We start from the raw sequence: 20,853 nt of genomic DNA on the forward strand, positions 1-20,853 counted from the left end.
CAGGTGCGATGATCCTAGTGACGTCGAGGGTGAACAACGTCCTAGAAAGAAAATCCCTGCCAAGGTTATGTGGTATGCTCCTATAATACCACGCTTAAAATATTTGTTCAGAAATAAAGACCATGCAAAGTTGTTGCGGTGGCATAAAGAAGACCATAAGGTAGACAATATGCTGAGACACCCAGTTGATGGGTCCCAGTGGAGAGCGATAGACAGGGAATTTCCAGAGTTTGCAAATGAGGCTAGAAACTTAAGGTTCGCCTTAAGTACAGATGTTATGAATCCTTTTGGGGAGCAGAGCACTAGTCATAGCACTTGGCCAGTTACTCTATGTATCTACAACCTTCCTCCATGGTTATGCATGAAGCGGAAGTTCATTATGATGCCGATCCTCATCCAAGGTCTGAGGCAACCTGGCAACGACATTGATGTCTATCTGAAGCCATTAGTTGAAGAACTTCTAGTTTTATGGAACAAACCAGGTGTACGTGTCTGGGATGAGTACAAACAAGAACACTTTGACCTACGAGCAATGTTGTTCATAACAATCAATGATTGGCCTGCTTTAAGTAATCTTTCAGGTCAGACAAACAAAGGATATAATGCATGCACACATTGTTTTGATGACCTTGACAGTATATATTTGAAAAGATGTCGAAAGGTCGTGTACCTTGGCCATTGTCGATTCCTTCCTTTGAATCACCAAGTAAGAAAGAAAGGTAAGCATTTTAAAGGTAAGCCAGACCACCAGAAGAAGCCTCATAACCGAACCGGGGAAGATGTACTCGCAATGGTCAAGGATGTGAAAGTAGTATTTGGAAAGGGACAAGGCAGCAAATATGTTCCCAAAGATGCTAAGGGGCACGCACCCATGTGGAAGAAGAAGTCCATCTTTTGGGAGCCACCCTATTGGCAAGTCCTAGAGGTTCGCAACGCAATCGACGTGATGCACCTGACAAAGAATCTTTGTGTGAACCTGTTAGGATTCATGGGTGTGTACGGGAAGCCAAAGGATTCACTTGAAGCACGTCAGGACTTGCAGGGCATGAAAGAACGAGACAACCTTCATCCAGAGAAGACAGATGACGGACGTCATTACTTAAGTCCTGCTAGCTACACGCTTAGCAAAGAAGAGAGGGACAACATGTTCGAATGTCTAAGCAGCATCAAGGTCCCATCGGGATTCTCCTCCAATATAAAGGGTATAATAAATGTGCCAGATAAGAAATTCCTAAACTTAAAGTCCCACGACTGCCACGTGCTTATGACACAATTGCTTCCAGTTGCTTTAAGAGGAATTCTACCTCCACATGTACGTCTAGCCACCGTGAAGCTATGTGCATTCCTCAATGCAATTTCTCAGAAGGCAATCAATCCAGTGGAACTAGCTACTCTACAGAATGATGTGGTTCAATGTCTTGTCAGCTTTGAGTTGGTGTTCCCTCCATCCTTCTTTAATATCATGACACACCTCCTAGTTCATTTGGTGAAGGAGATTAGTATTCTTGGACCTGTGTTCTTACATAACATGTTCCCCTTCGAGAGGTTTATGGGAGTCTTGAAGAAATATGTGAAAGTCCGTTCTAAGCCTGAAGGAAGCATCGCCCAAGGCTATGGAACATAGGAGGTCATTGAGTTCTGTGTTGACTTTATTCCTGACCTTGCCCCGATTGGCGTTCCCGAATCACGACACGAGGGGAGACTCAGTGGTAAAGGAACTTTAGGGAAGAAAACATATATTGGCATGGAAGACGATTATTTCAATAAAGCACACTACACAGTTCTTCAGAACTCATCATTGGTGCATCTGTACATCAAGATACATAAGGAGTTCTTACGATCCAAGTTTCCAGGGAAGACTGAACCTTGGATTAGGCGTCAGCACATGGAAAGTTTCAGTGGTTGGTTGCGAAAAGAATGTCAAGGCGATGACAATATTGATGAGCAACTGTATTTATTGGCAACAGTGGACAAAGAGTATGGAATGACAACAGTGGACCTCAACAATATTGGGTAGAAAGACGAACCATTCGTCCTTGCTGCCGATGTGAGTCAGGTGTTCTATGTGAAAGACATGTCTACAAAATCAAAGAGAGGAAAAAACGAAGACATCAACTCAATGATCAATGAGCCAAAGCGCCACATAGTTCTTTCTGGGAAAATAAATATAGTGTGAATTGAAGACAAGTCAGACATGTCAGAAGATTACGAAAGAAATGTCCGAATTCCACCCTTCATAGTGAAGAAAGATCCAAGCATCATGTTAAATGATGAAGACACTCCATGGTTACGACAAGATCATAACCAAGGGTCATACGTCAAGAAGAAATTCACTGTTGTGTCCGCATGATACAACGATGCATGTTTAATATATTATGTTTTAGAGACGGATATTATGTAATATGTTATGACTTCACAATTGTTTTATCATCTGAGGTCATTTAGTGTCTCATTTGAGCAAGTTTGACCAAGTTTGTTAAACTCAAAAAGATCTACAATTGTTGATTTGGTCAACTTTCCATTTGAGAAAGTTTGGACGGTTCAAATTTGTGATTTTTAAATTTCAACGCCTACAAATTAGTTTTCGGGACCCTAGATTGTCTCAAATTGAAAAGTTTTGAATACCAAGTTTGTTAAGCTCATCAATATCTACAATCCTTATATAGGCCATTTTTTCATTTGAGAAAGCTTGAATAAAATGTAGTTCAAATTTCACAAGTGTGTGACATAGTTTTAGAAAGTCTATATGAGATTCAAGAAGTTGTGACTAGTGTTTGATAAAAATTTCTCAAATGGGAAAATGATCTATGTAACAATTGTAGATCTTGCTGAGATGATCAAACTTGGTATTTAGAGTTTTTTCATCTGAGGTCATTTAGTGTCTCATTTGAGCAAGTTTGACAAAGTCAAATTTTGTCAAATGAAAAAACAATACTTTGACTCTAGTATTATGAACTCTAAATGACTTCAAATTGAAAAGTTTTGAATACCAAGTTTGTTAAACTCAAAAATATCTACAATTGTTGGTTTGGTCAACTTTCCATTTGAGAAAGTTTGGACGGTTCAAATTTGTGATTTTTAAATTTCAACGCCTACAAACTAGTTTTCGGGACCCTAGATTGTCTCAAATTGAAAAGTTTTGAATACCAAGTTTGTTAAGCTCATCAATATCTACAATCCTTATATAGGCCATTTTTTCATTTGAGAAAGCTTGAACAAAATGTAGTTCAAATTTCACAAGTGTGTGACATAGTTTTAAAAAGTCTATATGAGATTCAAGAAGTTGTGACTAGTGTTTGATAAAAATTTCTCAAATGGGAAAATGAGCTATGTAACAATTGTAGATCTTGCTGAGATGATCAAACTTGGTATTCAGAGTCTTTTCATCTGAGGTCATTTAGTGTCTCATTTGAGCAAGTTTGACCAAGTTAAATTTGGTCAAATGAAAAAATAACACTTTGACTCTAGTATTATGAACTCTAAACGACTTCAAATTGAAAAGTTTTGAATACCAAGTTTGTTAAACTCAAAAAGATCTACAATTGTTGTTTTGGTCAACTTTCCATTTGAGAAAGTTTGGACGGTTCAAATTTGTGATTTTTAAATTTCAACGCCTACAAACTAGTTTTCGGGACCCTAGATTGTCTCAAATTGAAAAGTTGTGAATACCAAGTTTGTTAAGCTCATCAATATCTACAATCCTTATATAGGCCATTTTTCATTTGAGAAAGTTGTAAAACAAAAATACTACATTTTCTTTATTTTTATAGGTTCAACAAAAATTTCCTGTCAATTTTGGTCAAAAACCGAGACAAAATTGAAACATTGATGTTACAATAATGTGATAATAAATTTCCTATCGAATAATATTAGTTTTATTAATTTTAAGTTACAAATATATTTTTGCATTAACAAAATACTTAGTATTAGTAACATTTATATTCTATATTCATAAAAGAAATTAAAAACTTTAGGTTACAAAATTTTCCTATTTACAATAAATAATTAGTTAATCAATAGTATTTTTTAAAATAAATATTGCAAAGTATTGAAGTTGCTATGGAATTAATTGATTAACCTAGTATTAAACAAAATCAAAATCCCAGGCCTTTCCAATTACGCTGGCGGGTTGCCAAAATTTTCAGGCCTTCAGTCCCAGCCCAGACCAAGAACCGGGACTAAAGGGTTGGCGGCAATTTCGGTGCCCACCCAAAAATACCTTTAGTCCCGGCTGGTAAGACCAACCGGGACTAAAGGTCCAACCCTTTAGTCCCAGTTGGTCTTACCAGTCGGAACTAAATGTCCTTTAGTCTCGGCCTATATATATCGAATGTCTGTTCTGTTCATCTTCGATCTCGCCTCCGTCGCTCAGCCCCGCCCGGCCGCGCCATCCGCTGTCGTCGAGCTCGTCTCTGCCGCGCCGCCGTCGTCTACCCCCGCCCGGCCGCGCCATTCTCCCGGCCCGCAACGCCGCATCCCGTCTCCGCCGCCGCACTCGACCACACCCTCCATCGCCGACGCTTCCCGCGCGCCCACCGTACGGCCTCCGTCGAGTACTCTGCTTGATCTACTGCATGCTCTCGATCGGCCATGCTTTTTAGATTTTTTTACAAAGTCTCGGCTGTATGTTAGATTAAAATGTATTAAATTTTAATTAGTAGTTTATTATTGTTAGTTTTTTAGTTATTTCTAAGGTAGTTTTTGATATATTATATTAAATGTATTAAAATTTAATTAGTATTTATTTAGATAGTTTTTTAGATAGTTTTTATTATAGTTTTTGATATATGTTAGATTAAAATGTATTATCTATTACTAGTTTATCTAATTTCATGTTAGATTTATTTAATTGGATTTAGTAATTATATATTCTATCTCTCTATATATATTATATCTAGAGAGAGATTCTATATGTATACATATGTACTTAATTATTTCTTTATGTTTATATACATGTACTTATTTTCATGTGTTGAGAGAGAGAGAAAATTGTATCTAGAGAGACATTCTATGTGTATCACATGCATATCTAGAGATATAGACATATGCACTTATTTCTATGTGTTGAGAGAGAGAAAATATATTGTATCATTATATGTGTATATATATACATGTACTTATTTCCATGTTTTTGGATCGAAAGTGTTTTTGATTCGATTCCAAAGCCTATACCTTATTATTGTTTATCCTTATGAAATATTATGTGTTATTATATTTAATTGGATTTAGTAATTCTATATGTGTTATCACATGTACTTATGTTATGTACCATAGTAATTCTATCTATGTGTTATCTTGAAGATACAAATGGCTGCTCCGGATGATAACTTGAGTGATGACATAATGGCGGATATTATCAACGCCGGCACCAATGTGGATGTAGATGACACGAGTCAGTACTTTGCTGATTATGAGGATATCCTGAATATGCCGGTGGTTGAAGATCAACAAATTGTCGCGCAAGAAAATACTGGCGAGGTATATTCGATTATCTATCATCTCTTATAGATGCATGCGTACGTATGTTTGTTGTTAATCGTTGTGTTTCTACTCATGTAGCCGGTCTCTGGATCTACATCAACCACCGACAAAAGTAGGAAAGTCCGAGGGCCAAAAAAGCCATTAGAGGGCCGTTTCATAATATCAGAATTCGACACCGACACCGGCAAACCATTGGGACCACATGCTCAGACATATGTCAATCAATGTGGGTTCATTGTAAGGGATAGGATCCCAGTTAGTGCTCGTGAATGGAAGTAGAAGATATCCGCTCCTAATGTTAGTTTTGTATCTGATCGTGACAAGAACCTAGCTTGGAGTGATATCACTCAGCATTTCACATTACAAGCAGATGATGCTTTGAAGGAGCTAGTGAGGGATTGGACAATGAAGAAGATGGCAACATTGTTCCAGAGTTGGAAGAAGACATTGTATAAAAAGTTTATCTTGAAGAATGCTACGCCGAATTTCAATGCTAAGGCGTTTGTCAAGTTGGAGTCCCATTGGGATGCCTTCGTAGAATACAAGACATCTCAAGACAGTGAGGAACGTGTGATGAGGAATCGGCAGAATGCCCGACAGAAGCAATACCATCATCGCATGGGATTAGGTGGTTATAGGAGTGCTATTCCCAAGTGGCAGAACCTAGAAGCAGAGATTACTGCCAAGGGAATCATACCTGAAACAATAGAGAAGAACTGGCCTCAACGCGCGAAGAATTGGTTCTACGCTCATGGGGGAAGCCTAGACCCAGACACTGGCAAGCTAATTTTCGGCCAAAAAATTGAGAGAGCAACACAGAGACTAGCTCATGCTAGGGAAGAAGCTAATAGTGGTGTTTTCAAGCCCAACAGAGAGAAGGATGAATTGACATATGCCCTAGAGAATCTCGAACACGGTGGTCGAACAAGAGGCTATGGGGCGGTTCCGTGGCTACATGCATTCCCAGCATACAAGGATACCTACAGAAGCCGCCAGAGAAAGAAGGATGAGGAGGCAGAACGAATCCGTGCATTGGAGCAATTTGTTGATGAGTCACAACAAGCATTGCTTGAATCACGTGAACGAGAAAAATCTCTTGAGGCAAGAATGCAGGAGGAGATCAAGAGGCAAGTGCAGCTAGCAATGAGTCAAATGCAATCGCAATCAACGCCGGGAGTCACCATTAGCCCCGTTGGTTAGATGAAAAGCAGTTGTGCTTCTACAGAGCTGCCAGTTATTCAAGACGACGCTGGGTTGCGCTTCCCTGTTGATGACATTACCGAGCCTCTAACAACACGTGAGCTGCACATTCCAGATGGTAATAATGCATCAATCATGGTGGTTGTCGGGGTTGTATCTCCAATAGACCGAACGAAGACACTAAGAATCCATGGGTCAGTTATTCAACCTGGATATGCTAGCATCTCGGTCGATAGAGTGCTCAAAGGTTATAGCAATGTTCCTCTTGACATTGAAGGCGGTGATGGGGAGAAGACACTAGGAGAAGCAGAGAAGACATTTATTCAATGGCGCAAACGCTTCATCATCATTCCTGGGGCGCCACCGCTTCCCCTACCTCACCCTAGGTACGAATGAAAGTGAATGAAATATTATTTTCCATTAATTTTCTATTGGCTTCAAAAATAATTGACACACAACTTGTTTTTGTAGCAGAGTCTCCCCCTAGCCTAGCCTAATCATTCATTCCCCATCTCATCACAGCGTCGCGGGGGGCGAGACGACTTCATCCCCACGGCGATCGCCAACTCCTACACCGGCCCCATCGCCTCCACAACGATCTCCAACTCCTACACCGGCCCCACCGCCTCCACAACGATCTCCAACGCCTCCACGCCGATCTCCACCAACACCGGCCACATCGCCTCCACGCCGGTCTCCAACACCGCCCCCATCCCCTCCACAGCGACGCACTACAAAGACGTCTAAGGTCCCGGCGGCAAAGAAGACCCCGAGAAAAAGAGTTATTTCTCAAGAAATACTTCCTGAAAAGACTGATGAGCAAATAGCAGCTGAAGAAGACAAAAAAGTGAAAGATTTTTTTATAGATACCAAAAACAAGAATCAAGCGAAGCTTAAGGAGAAGCTGTACTTTTACCTACCACGAGAGGTGCTGAGGCAGAAGGTCGATGCTCACAAGAAAAAGATGATTGAACTTCGTAAGCCTTCGCCACTATCAGACTATGACCGCTCCCTCGTGAAGTCACATGATGCAGGTAAGAAAAGGAAAAGAGCATCAGGGAAGGATGTCCCACAGCTCGGACAACAGAAGCAACCAATGCAAAATCTTGTTGTTGCTAATGAATATGGTTCCAACATAGAAGTCTATCGACTAGACAACTCTGGAAAAGTGTCGGTTCAAGCCCTTAATGCTTTTTTTAAAGATACTGGTTTAACCTTGGATCAATTGACGGGCAAAGCTCCAATCCAGAACCTGGAAGTTGATACCTGGAAGACTTATAAATATGGCAAAAGTCTGTACAACCCTACGGCTCTGAATGAATTGGGTATGCAAATGTACTTGCTCAACAAGTGGTACATGCAGGCGTGTGGCAGGGGTGAGCAGTGGATCTTTGTCAGATTTAGAGACCATCATTACTTCCGTGGCGATGAGCATCTTACATATTAGTTTCGAAGAATTGCATCAACTATTCCACTTGGACGCTCTGGACAAATCAATCATTAGCTCCTTTTGTTTGTAAGTGATTCTTACTTTTATTTAATAAACTCACTTCCATGCGTACGTGTATATAATTATCCTCACATGTAACTTATATTTATATACAGATTCCAGATGTCAGAGCTCCAAAGAATACAAGACACCAGTGTTGGCTTCATTGATCCTTATATCGTATTCAAAACCGGTATTATTGTCAAGGAGCGGTGGGTATCTGAAGCACAGGAGAATATCATGATGTTCTTCGTGAAGCAGCACGACAAGACAACAATACTTTTCCCGTACAACTTTGAGTAAGTGTTAATAATAATGTAGTCTACACATTTTATGTAATATCAATACAACTTATATGTATGTACGTGTGTGTATAAACCAATGCAGGTTTCACTGGATACTCATTGTCATTGAGTTAAACTCAAGTCGGTTAGTAATCTTTGACTCGTTGAGAAAAGAGCAGGCACTATACCAAGATATGATAGACATTATCCAGGGGTAATTTCGATCTCTCGCGCACAACTATTATTGAATAGACTTTGCCATAATTTATTAACGATCGTACATTATTGGGCGCACAGGGTTTGGAAAGAGTTTATTCGGCAACATCGCAAGGATTGCAAGGCACCACTTAATGTAGTTGAAATACCAGTAAGTTGTACTATATACACTTCCCCACGTGTTTAATTACTATATCGTACTTCAATTTACGTGTGAGATGATGAGAATAATCTTCTTCTCGTACAGCGGTGTTTGCGGCAGGAACCAGGTAATAACTTGTGTGGATACTACGTTTGTGAATTTATCACTGCGCACATAAGAAGAACTCCTAAAGATGTCCTCAGAGTACGTATATATCAATTTTTTATTTATTTTTAAATGAATATATATATATGTATTAATACTTTTCCTTTTATTTCAAATGCAAGACTGAATGGTTGAAACGAAGGGTCATGCAAAAAGACCATCTGAAAGCAGTTCAAGAGTCAATAGCAGGATATCTTCTAGAAAAAGTGCTAAATCTCAACGGCGAGTTCTACTTTGATCCTAAGGAATAAATGATGTAAATTAAATGTTTATTGATATCGTTATTTTCGAGAACAAGATTATGAAAGTGTTGTATATGTACATATATATATCTATAATATATATAGGTTCATACTTTATTCGAATATAATAATGCTCGAGATGAGAATTAGATGTAATTATATGCGTGCGTGTATTTATATTAGCAGCGTAGAATACGTACATAAAAACATATTATATATTAAACAAATACGTGTCACTGAACTGAAAACAAATTAAAAAAGAAAAAAAAAGAAAAGGAACCTTTAGTCCCGGTTGGAGTTACCAACCAGGACTAAAGGGTGCGGCCACGTTTGCTCGGCTGGAGGGCCTTTAGTCCCGGTTGGTAACACCAACCGGAACTAAAGGTCCCTCTTTAGTTCCGGCTCGATGACCTGGGACACCTTTAGTCCCGGGATCGTTGTCCCGGTGCGGTAACCGGGACTAAAGGCCGTTACCGCCCGGGACAACAAGTCCATTCATTCTGTAGTAGTGGCTGCTGCTGCAGGTCGGGGTTGAGCCTCCGCTCCCTGGTGACGGGCACGTGGGGTGCCTCCGTCTCCTGAGACTGGTCCTCTGGCGACGACGAGAAAGACGACGACGACAGGCTCACTCGCGGGCTCAACTTGCAGGACCTGCGCGGATCGAACGATCAGACGAATTAAACAATCGGTTTGGAAAGCGAACCCGGAAGGATCGAGCAGTGCAAAGGAAAAGGGATCGGATTCGAGACCGTTACGATGCGCGGATGCGCTGCGTTGGGCAGGAATGGAGGATCCGGTACCTTCGGAGGTGGGGAACGGCGAGACGGGAGCACCGTGCGGGCAGGCTCGACACGAGTTGAAGAGTCATGTGTGTAACCGGTGATGCCTCGACGTCCGCTCCGCTTCCTTTTAAAGCCCTGTGGGTGCGGGGGCCGTGGCAAGGGAAGGGAAGGGAAGGCAAACCATGGGCGACTCACGCATTCAGGACTCAGGAGGTGCGCCGTCCGCGTCTTCCGTCCGGAGCACAGCGCACAGGGCCAAACCGCCAAAGTAGACGCGGGCGGCGGCGGAAAGCACCGAGATGCTGCCACGGGAACCGGCGGAAAGTGGCGACGTGTCAGCGTGGCAACCCACGCCGAAAGGGAGAATGCTTCGCCCGGAACGGTGCTGTGCCACTCCACACGCTTCACGGCGTGGGCTGCGAGCACATGAACATCGTAGTCCCAAACACGCCCGGGCACGGTACGTGGATGCCCATTGTGGCACTGTGTTATTAAGATCACCGAGGCGCCTAACGCTTCGTCTGGGCTACAACTAGAACTCGATAAAAGTGGCCGCGTGGCCTGCGTGTGGGACGCGACTTGCTATATTTCCTGTGAGTTATTGGAACACTCACGAAATTTATTTCATGACGGTGACTCTCACGAAATACCAAACTCTCACGAAATCCATTTCATGATGGTGACTCTCATGAAATACGAAACTCTCATGAAATTCAATTCAGGACTGTGACTCTCACGAAATACCACAATAAACCGTCATGAAAACACCGATGCAAACCTGGCAGCAACATTATTTTCACGAGGGTGGCCGTCACAGACTCCCGTCATGAAAATAATCCGTGGCGGTGAACTCTCATGAAAATGGGATTTCTGTGTGTCCATTATCGTGAGAGTTGATGCGTGGCGGTGTACCCTCACGCATTATTTTCGTGAGAGTAAAACCATATTTCGTGACGTGTTTTGCACTCTCACGAAATCTCTGGTTTCTGGTAGTGTATCCTACACAATTTAAAAACTCGATCCCTACGTTGAGTGAATCTCTATCATATATTCATGATAGATTGATAGTGCAGACTTGGTGCAGACTTGCACGATAGCAAGTACTACTTGCTTATATATATCTGGATGCAAGACTGCAAAGCATGTGCAGAAAATTGAAAGCGGTGCCAAGAAAGTCTCCTCCTCATTTTGTGTTACTATTGGTTTTATATTAACACTTGGTGTTAGTTTATTCGTATTTGTGTATGATGTCTGCACTGCACCCCTCATTTTACTCTAGTTCCCACGCAAAGTTTCACATCGAGATATATGCAGACAGTGGCGGACCCAGCCCAAAAATGGAGGTAGGGCGACTATAAAATTTTGACTAAAAATGACAACATACATATCAAATTACTCGAAACTCCCTATATTTCTTTTTTCTACCCTCTCATCCTCTTGCGCATGTACTGTCATACTGATATACACTCTAATTTCAACTATAGTTTCATGCCACAATAATTTAACTTATTTGTAAATAAAATGCAATCACATACAGGCTACATCGCTATACAGGTATGATGCAATCTAGGAATTCACTGGAATCTGGACACCACTCCATTCAGGCTCCAATCTAGACACCTTTTTCACTCAGTCAATTCAACAAGCACCTAGAGAGCACCATGAAACATGACAGCACCATGAACTTACATGCTGCCACTGCCTGCTGGCGTCTTCGGGGCTCGGCGCCTCGGCCGTCCGGTCGCAGCCGCGGAGGGCCACCCGCCGCCGCTTCGCTGGCCGCCGGTGTAGAGAGGGAGGCAGGGAGCGACGCCGCCGTGCCCGAGCGCAGAGCGCGTTCCCTCTGCCTCTAGTGTGTGCGGTGCTTAGAAGTTAGACTTAAGGGCCAAAATGGGCCAGAAAATGGGCCATTCCTTAGACGGCAAGACGGTCCAGGCTCCCAGCAGGGCTGCACCTTCTTCAACCTCTCCGCTCGGCGGCTCCTGTCATCTCCGCATCGGACCTGCGCTCGCACTTCGACTTCGATGGACGCCGTCACCGGCCAGAAAACAGGGGTACTAGTGGTGCTCGCCGGAGGGGACCTAGGGTGGCCGCCCAAGCTCGCCCTATAGGTCGGTCCGCCTCTGTATGCAGATGCATGATGATCTGGCAAAAGTTAAGAAATCATCGATTATTATATGCGAGTCAATGGATTATGGCTAGCTAAGGCCAATCTCAGTGCACAGTTTCATTACACAGTTACCTAGACTGAGAACTAGGTAACTGTGTCATATGAGTGTCATGGGGATGAAACTCCCTCTATTAATTGCCTTACCAAGTCAGCAATTTTGCAGATGTGGCATTGAATTTAATGCCATAAAACTCTCATGAAACTCCCCATTGAGACTGCCCTAAATAGCTGTACACAGTCTTTGTGTAGCACGTTGGCCCACATCATTTGCATTAAATGAGGTTCAATGTCTTAAGACCGCTCAAAGCTGTGTGTACAGACTAAGATCTCCAACAGTTGAGTCAGCGCACTAGCTCTAAACTTGTCCATCTCATAAAAATGATAGCTAAGAGCCTAAGATCGAGATAACTCCTCCAATGGTTTGTATTATATAGCACATTGCTCAAAGCATCTTGGGTACTACATCCTTTCTTACATCCATAAAGTATGGAGACTACTTACTTTCTATGAGCTAGCTCTTGAAGAAGAGAGAGTACACTCTTTCTCCATGCCTTTTCTTTCTTCCATGTAAGCAAATTGATGAGTTCCCAACTCAAACACGTTCGAACACATACCATCATATAGTGGAAACAGGCAAACGATTTTGGTGCCGCACACAAAAGGCTTGCAGCATTTTCTTTGGTATATATAAAAACGGAACATGCGGTACATGGGCTGTTGCCCGATCCTCTCGCCATGGCGTGTTCAACTCGTGCCATCCCACGCGTTCACACGTCGTGGCGAGCTAATAAACCTTTGGCCTCGTCGTGAACGCAGCACGGCTCAGGCCTTATGCAACAATGTGATAGATGAATGAAGATGAAATTCAAAAATACACTGAAAAGGAAACACGTGGAATTGTGCAGCCTTGGAAAAACACTTGGCGATAAAGCTTCACATACCGAAGACAGTGGAAACCGATCAGTCATATTTCACTGCAATTTGAAACTGTTTGGAGTCTGGGCGGCTCGCACGCTCGGCCTTCAGCTGCTCCAGAGCACGGCTTGCTGAAGAGTTGCCCTTGTCAGTTCTGACCTGTACCTCTCTCAGGTTGGTCAAATGCTCGATGCCCACGATGCTCTTCTCATAGATATGGAAGTCAAATTTAAGGGTCTCAAGCTTTGGCATGGCTCCTGCCTCAATCTTGAAAACTCTAGGAAATGGGTCGTCAGACCGATTAGGGGCCATATACAGCTCGACGAGTGCCGGAAAGTTGTGTCCAGTGCTGGCAATCAGTGTTTCGCCAGTGTAGTACTTCCCATCCAAAGAGATGCACTTCAGGTTAGGCAGCTTACATAGCACGCCGAATGGCTCGTCACCAGCAAGCAGTGCCCAGCAAATACAAATCTCAATAAGGTATGTGAGTGACCCTATCCAGTGGGGCAGCTGCCCACCAATTTCACCGGTCATCCGAAGGTACCGGAGAAGCCGTGGCGGCGTGGTGAGCTCATGAAGAAACTTCAGAATGCTGGTCCAACCCAGGTCTCCTATGTTGAGAAACCGGAGGGAGTGCATATCACTCAAGGATTTTGCAAAGCATTCGAGAACCTCCGTGTTATCGATGTTGTAGGAGTCGATGTAGAGAGTGAGATATTGAAGTTGCTCTAGTTTACCTATCTCCTTGGCAACCTCGATGTCATTTTCGAGGATTGCATTGTTCAGCTCACGTAGCCCCTTCATCTTGCTGAGCCCCTGGGGCAGCCTCCACATAACGTCCCACCCATGCTTGCTGGAGAACAGCAGACGCTCGAGCTTCTCCAGGTTGGTCACAGACTTTGGTAGCACTTTAAGCTGGGTGCCCTGTACATCAAATGTCTGTAGATGCTCTATCTTGTCGACTTGAGGTGGCACCTGGCTGATGCCTGTACCCTTCAAGCTCAAGAACTTGAGAAGGTACAACCTGCAAATATATTTCATATGATCATCTGTTAGGCCCTCACAATCTTCCAGGTCGAGTACCCTCAGCAAGGTGAACTTGTCTAGGTGATCGAGCAGCTTATTACTATTTCCTGCTCCGACCTGAAACATGCTCAACGATCGAACATGGACCACATCCATGCCCTGGAGAGCATGCCTCGAGTTACGACGTCCCATCATCTTCTTTTTCTTGGGCTCAGAGTCGGTAGGTCCTTGCTTGCCGCTGGGCATTCTATCGTCCCCTTGGATGGAGAGGCGACGGATCCTGTCATATGACATCCCTGTATACTGCCCTCCTAGCAGGCTAACAAAGTTAGACTCCAGGGACTTGGACACCATTACCTCAAGAAGCACGTCATGCACCCGGCATGACTCCACCTTCCCATCATGCCCAATACGTGGAACTACCATGTTCCTCCTCAGTAGCTCATTCAAGCAGGATTCCGCAACCTCCATAAGGGTCCAGCCACGCTTCTCCGGAATCAATCCTTCAGCAATCCACCTGCTCAGGAGCCGTTTCTTGTCGATCTCATAATCTTCTGGGAAGATGCTAAGATACATCATGCACTGCTTGAGCTCATGCGGCAAGTGGTTGTAGCTCAGTGCGACTATATGCCTCATCCCTTCAAGTGTAGGGTTGCTCTCCATCTGAGACGATCCAATTAATTTGCAGACTGTTTCCCACTTTTCTTTGCTTCCCGTTGATCTGTACCCTGCCAAAATGTTAGCAACACTAACAATGGCCAATGGCATCCCGCCACATTTTTTTAAAATGTTGCTCATTACAACCTCGAGCTCTTCAGGGTAATCAGCATCCATCTTGCCAAATGTTTTGATGAGGAATAGTTTCTTGGCATCTTCGAACTCAAGGGCTTTCATATGATAGATGTAGTGTCCGGTAACACTAGCAGAACTGCATGCATCGGCGACAGTCTCTATCCGGGTGGTCACGATGATTCTACCGCCGCAATTGTTCGGTACTTCTAGCAACTTCAATTGAATTGCGTCCCATGCATGTATGGTCCATACATCATCGATCACTATGAGGTACCTGTTTAGTTGCATTTATATATATTGTGGTTAGTTCAGCTGTACACATGCATAAAAAATACTTCAATATATTTGGGACAGTTTGATGAAAAAAAAAAGATCCATGAGAATTTGAGCAGTCAGACATTTTTCAAAAAGTTAGCTATAGCTAGCAGTATAAGAATGTTTTTAACATACTAATGTGAAAATAAAAAACAGAACTAAATCATATGTTTTCTACGGTGGCACGGAGATCCACATCATCAACGCTCGTTCAAACATCAAGGTTCAAAATCCTCTGTATGCAATACATTGCAAAATTCTAGATTAAAATATAGCAAAATTCCATAAAAATATCATGAAATTAATTTGGTTCCAAAGGTGTATTCGCTAAATTTATACACACAACCTTTTCCTTTTATTTTATTTTTATTAATTAGATAATTTTGAGCCTCTATGATAATCCTCACCAGATGTAATGGTTCTATCTATTCTTGTGGAAATCCAATCAAACCTGCGGGTGGCACTCCCCAACGGTAAATGTGGGTGTGGGTTTTTGCTTCACCCCTATCTTAATCGACTTGTTGCCATCCCAAGTTTGTACATTTCTAGAGAGGCTCAAGAATAATGCACTGTTTCCAGATTTTTTTTACCATTCAACATTCATCGCTTATTCAATTTTTTGTTATAAATGCTTACAAGACCCTATGAATCAAATTGTTACAAAAATACCTTCAGAGACGGATCCATGTATACCATCTTCACGTGTTTGATTTAAACATTCATGAATATTGAACATTTTATTGATGGGTAGCAAATTTGGAATCCTATTCACGGTCAACCACGCTAAATTTTTACTTCAAAATATTTTGCAGGGAGGACAATGAACGGTCAACGACGTGACACTTTGATTAGCAATTTATAGAAGAAAGGTATGCCATTTAAAATAAATATGTAAGTAGCAATTTATAAAGAATAGAAATAGTATGTATATACCTCTTGTCGGAGAGATAGAGTCCCAAGTCGTGGATTTTAACGGTCGCCTCTTCCAGGACCTCTTTCTCACGGTCCGTTTGGGGCTTGACGACCTGCTGAAGAATGCTGTTCAGCAGCTTCTCGAGATCCCTTGTTGGCTCGAACGCTTGAGAGACAGGCACCATGGCTTGGTACGGAAACTCTGCCTGCAGCTGCCGGCAGACCTCCACGGTCAGAGTAGTCTTGCCGACGCCCCCAAAGCCAACGACGGAGAACACCTTGAAGGAGTAGTCCTCGTCCTCCTTCAGCCGCTCGGCTAGGGTTCTAGCCTGGTCTCCGATGTCCACGAACTGGCGGCTGTGATCTTGGCCGTTGCTGGCGGGGAGCGCAGGCGTGGTCCGCACCCCTACCGCGGGAGCAAAAGAGGCGGAGCGGCGCAGCTCGTCGCGGTTGACGCCGTACCGCGCGTGGCGCTCGCTGATGGTGATGGCTCGGGCGCGGATGGCGCTGATCTCGCCGGCGAGGCGGTGGCGCTGGATGAGCGTCCTCACCAGGTGCTTCAGCCACATGGCGGTCTTATCGCCATGGCGGCACTTGACGCGGAGCTTGTAGAGGTTGACGCTGTCCTCGGCGTCGTAGGCGAGCTCGCGCAGCTGCTTCATCCACTCCCGGACGAAGTAGTCCACGGCGGCCTCGTCGGCCTCGGACTGCATGCGGAGGAGGGCGTTCATGGTGGCCATGTCGTCGCGCAGCTCGGTGACCTCGCCGCCGACGCTGGAGAGCAGCCGGTACTCTTCACTCAGCAGCTGCCCAACATTGCCCGCGAGGAACTGCGCCGCGCTCTCCATGCTAGCTCTCTCTTGGTTCAAGGAAATGGTGCAAATGGCCACACGGGTTTTTAACTTCTATTTATGCCGACGCTCTTGGGATTAATGTATGGGACCATTATTATATACACTTGTAGAGAATAGACCTTCCATCCAGCTCGGTCGTTTTTGGACCCGGGACTAAAAGAGCTTTAGTCCCGGGTCAAATGGCCACAACGGGGACAACCGATGACGGGAGGTTTAGTCCCGGTTGTAACGGCTAGTGGGGACGAGGGAATCTGGTGGGCCATTTAGTCCCGGTTGAAATTCCAACCGGGACTAAATGGATGGCCTTTAGTCCCGGTTGATGTTATCCGAGAGCCTATAAAAGTCAGCTTCTTCCTCCCCGAGCCGAAGCCACTCAGACCGAGAGCATCGGGCTCCTTCTCCATGGTGAGCAAGCAAGCTTAGGGAGGTGCTGCCAGATTTTTTTTTCCTCGTTTTCGTGGGGATTTCACTTATCCAAAGTGTTCTAAAGGTTACCTACTTCATCCTCCCTTCATTTATTGTTATTATGCTTTGTTTTATGCTTTAGAGATAGAGAAAAATGAGTTTTTTATACTGAGGGAGAATGGAGAGAATTTTTTATTTATACATGTTTTTGAGCTAGAATTTGATGGATAGCTTGCTTGTTATATATGATTCATATTAGATAAATATCTTGATCAATATTAGGTATGGAAAAAATAGAGTAAATGTGTTTTTAATATTTAGTCGTTGCAATAAAATTGAGGTAAATAAATTGTAGGTGTAAGAAATATAATTTGGTCATTGCTACAATTTTTTGGATAGTTTGCATGTTAAATTAGAGTGACATGAAAATTACACCGGATCCGAGTAGTAGTCGGGGTCCTCGATCAAATCCGAGTTGAATTGTGATCTGGACAGAGTAGCATGGTAGACAACACCCGAGTTTCAGAGTCCGAACGGGAATCGACTTGTGTTGTAGACCGATTCACACGATGGCTTGAGCGCCAGCTTGTGGGAACCAGTCCGACTGGTGGGAGAAGTCGAGTTATACTTGGACTCGTCCCTCGAGCCTCGGAAGAGGTCGAAAATTTCGTTCAATTTTTCAACAAAATCCTCCAAAGCTTGGCGATGACGATTGATGTCATACTGCTTCTCCTCCGGGGCCAGCGCGATGTGGCGGTGGAAGTTTCCAGCGCCTTCTACGACGCAAACCTAGGAGCCAAAGATGAACGTCGCGCCCGCTTCGAACGTGACGGTGGGCTTGATGATGGCTTTAGCCATCCAGTTCGCCAGTGGATCTTTAGTGAGATCCCCTACCTGACGCGCCAGATGTTGATGTTTAGAACTAGCAGCCTACCGAGGGGGTACCCGAGGTAGTGTTTTATGCGTGGGGCTCGCCGAGATCAGGAACTCAAAGGTGAACTCGAACACATGATTTAGATAGGTTTGGAATGTATTGATTGAACTTGTTTGCAGGGGGTCCCTGCCTTGCCTTATATTATCGGGGGTAGGGTTAAATGTCGGTTGTTTACAAGAGTACTAGCCGGATTCGACTAGAGAGTCCTACTCTAATTGCTACGAGGAGTTTCCTAATCCTCGACGAGTTCTTGCCCTCCACGTATACCACGCCGTCCTGCACCGTAGTCTCCATGTCTGACACGTCTCGGTGTACAGCCCCGTATTGTAGGACTGTCCAAACCTTTTGGTGGGCCCATAGATGTATGGCCGACAGCTACTCCTACTCCTATCAGCCCTTGTTGCTTGAGTATGGCTATCTTCTCCAGGAGGTCTGGTAGCTGCAGACTGTCTCCATGGGTAGGCTCGTCCAACCACCGGTTGTTCCAAATTGGGCAGTGGCCTGTCACCTTGGGTAGTCTGGGCTCATGGTTACTAACCTCTCCTTCCAGCCAGAATGGGAGTCAATCAACTCGTACTCCAAATATAAGCCTTTTGCCTTTTCCCGCATTTGGATCCCCGCGCCGCCCCCCCCCCCCCCCCCCCCCCCCCCCCCCCCCCCCCCCCCCCCCCGCCGACTACTTCGGTATATTCCATTTTGGGCTGGGGCTTCACTCTGAAGATCTTCCGGAACAGCTGGAAGTACGGTTGAATCCCCAGAAAAGCTTCCCAATGATGCACAAAAATTGCAATGTGCATAATAGAGTTTGGGTTGAGGTGGACCAGCTCCAGCTTGTAATACTCTAAAAGCCCATGGAAAAAATCTGAAGCCGGTAATGCCAATCCACGTTCACGGTCACGTTGACCAGTGGTTAACCCTTATACCCAAACTAGTCGTGTAACAACTCGGGGGCTGCATGCCACGTGCCCATCGGCTAAAAAGTTTCTTCTTTGGGTTTTTAAGGTAAAAGAGATGCAAAATTATAGATTGACCCTCATACTGATTCTTCGATTCAACCTAAGGCTCGGGGGCTACTCCATATGGAGTGCGATTTTCATCGCACTTCCATATAAAATTCAAGATTGAAGATTCAAGACTAGGTGAAATGAGGCTCGAGCACATTCTAGCCGCATGGCAGTACTCGAGTACATTTGAAGACTCAACTCGATGGAGTACTGGAAGAGCACCAAAAACTAGTTGGAGAAGCCTACAAAGGTACTCGGAACTGCATTTGACTAAAAAGTACTCGGGGGGGCTTGTCGTACATACATCTATGGGCCTGCCAGAAGGTTTGGACAGTCCTAGATACAGGGCTGTACACCGAGACGTGTCATACATGGAGACTATGGCGCAGGACGGTGTGGTCTACGTCACTATGGGAAACACGTGATTTGCCGAGTGCAAAAATCTTTGCCGAGTGCCAAATTTCGGGCACTCGGCAAAATATGACACTCGGCAAAGAGACCTTTGCCGAGTGCCTGGCACTCGGCAAAGACCTGCACTCGGCAAAGGCTGGCACTCGGCAAAGGCAGACACTCGGCAAAGATTGGTAGGGGTTTAACGGCATCCAGCGGCGTCCCCTTTGCCGAGTGCCCCCCGTTTGGCACTCGGCAAAGAATTTATTTTGCCGAGTGCCAAAACTTGGCACACGGCAAAATAATTTTTTTTGGTTTTTTGCCACCAATTTTTTTTGAAGCTTTAGTACACTACCACAAACAACATGTTTAAATTTGGGACATTTTCATTGTCTTTTGGCATATTTCTATAGTTTATTTTGTTTTGTTGAATTTTTCCAGAAAATGTAAGTTTGAACTGCAGGTGCATCGAATAATGGATTATATTCGTTTAAAAATGTTATCCTTGTTTCTTAGTGTAAATTTAGGCTAAATCCAGGAACTGTCTCGAAATTTCGATCAACGTGCTCACGGGGCAACACCGCCAACTTGCGTGGGAGTGGTTTTTTAATTGTATAAAATGCGAACGAATTCCGAAAATCATGAAACTTGTCGAGTTGTCGCCGTATCGTATGCGTATGCCGTGGAAAAAATTTGAAAAAGTTTCGAGCACGTTGTCACGTACGATGCTCACAAACCAGGACATCTCCACATGTGTGTAGTAGTTGTAGTGGTAGTAGTACTTGTTGTACTACTTTGATATTTTCATCTGCATGGAAAGAGAACTAAAGTACATGGCTCGTCTTGGTATATATATATGTTTGTTGGCCTTCGTGCCTATGTTTGATATATATGTGGTTGTTGGCCATCGCGCCTACGTTTCTTGCAGGTTTTGGAAACCTCCCCGTGCAAGGGAGGTGCTGCCGAAATTTTCAATGGATTCTAACCTATTGCCTTTTTATGTAGGAGAAGGACCCGTGGGAGGGACTCGGCGACCCCGATCATCTTCGTCGGTGCTACTGGTCTGCCTGCACTGCATCACCTCGCCACTGCACCGACACGCCACTGCCCCGCTAGCCTGACTCCACCGCCACCC

At 44.1% G+C, this 20,853-nt stretch overlaps 1 protein-coding gene across 1 annotated transcript; it reads right to left on the bottom strand.

The window, feature by feature from the left end:
- Nucleotides 1–13,131: 13,131 nt before the first annotated feature.
- Nucleotides 13,132–16,979, bottom strand: LOC136543139 (disease resistance protein Pik-2-like). Its single transcript, XM_066535680.1, has 2 exons — nucleotides 16,153–16,979; nucleotides 13,132–15,178 (listed from the first exon to the last, which is right to left on the bottom strand). The coding sequence occupies exons 1-2, from the start codon at nucleotides 16,977–16,979 to the stop codon at nucleotides 13,132–13,134; spliced, it is 2,874 nt and encodes a 957-aa protein (XP_066391777.1).
- Nucleotides 16,980–20,853: the final 3,874 nt, after the last annotated feature.

The sequence above is a fragment of the Miscanthus floridulus genome, chromosome 3, assembly GCF_019320115.1.
Source record: "Miscanthus floridulus cultivar M001 chromosome 3, ASM1932011v1, whole genome shotgun sequence".
NCBI classification, from domain to species: Eukaryota; Viridiplantae; Streptophyta; class Magnoliopsida; order Poales; family Poaceae; genus Miscanthus; species Miscanthus floridulus.

Bases quoted from the DNA above. Each gene is read 5' to 3' on its own strand.
- LOC136543139 (XM_066535680.1), bottom strand. From the start codon at position 16,979: ATGGAGAGCGCGGCGCAGTTCCTCGCGGGCAATGTTGGGCAGCTGCTG. The intron at 15,179-16,152 runs GTATATACATAC...GCAACTAAACAG, and splicing joins CTCTATCTCTCCGACAAGAG to GTACCTCATAGTGATCGATG.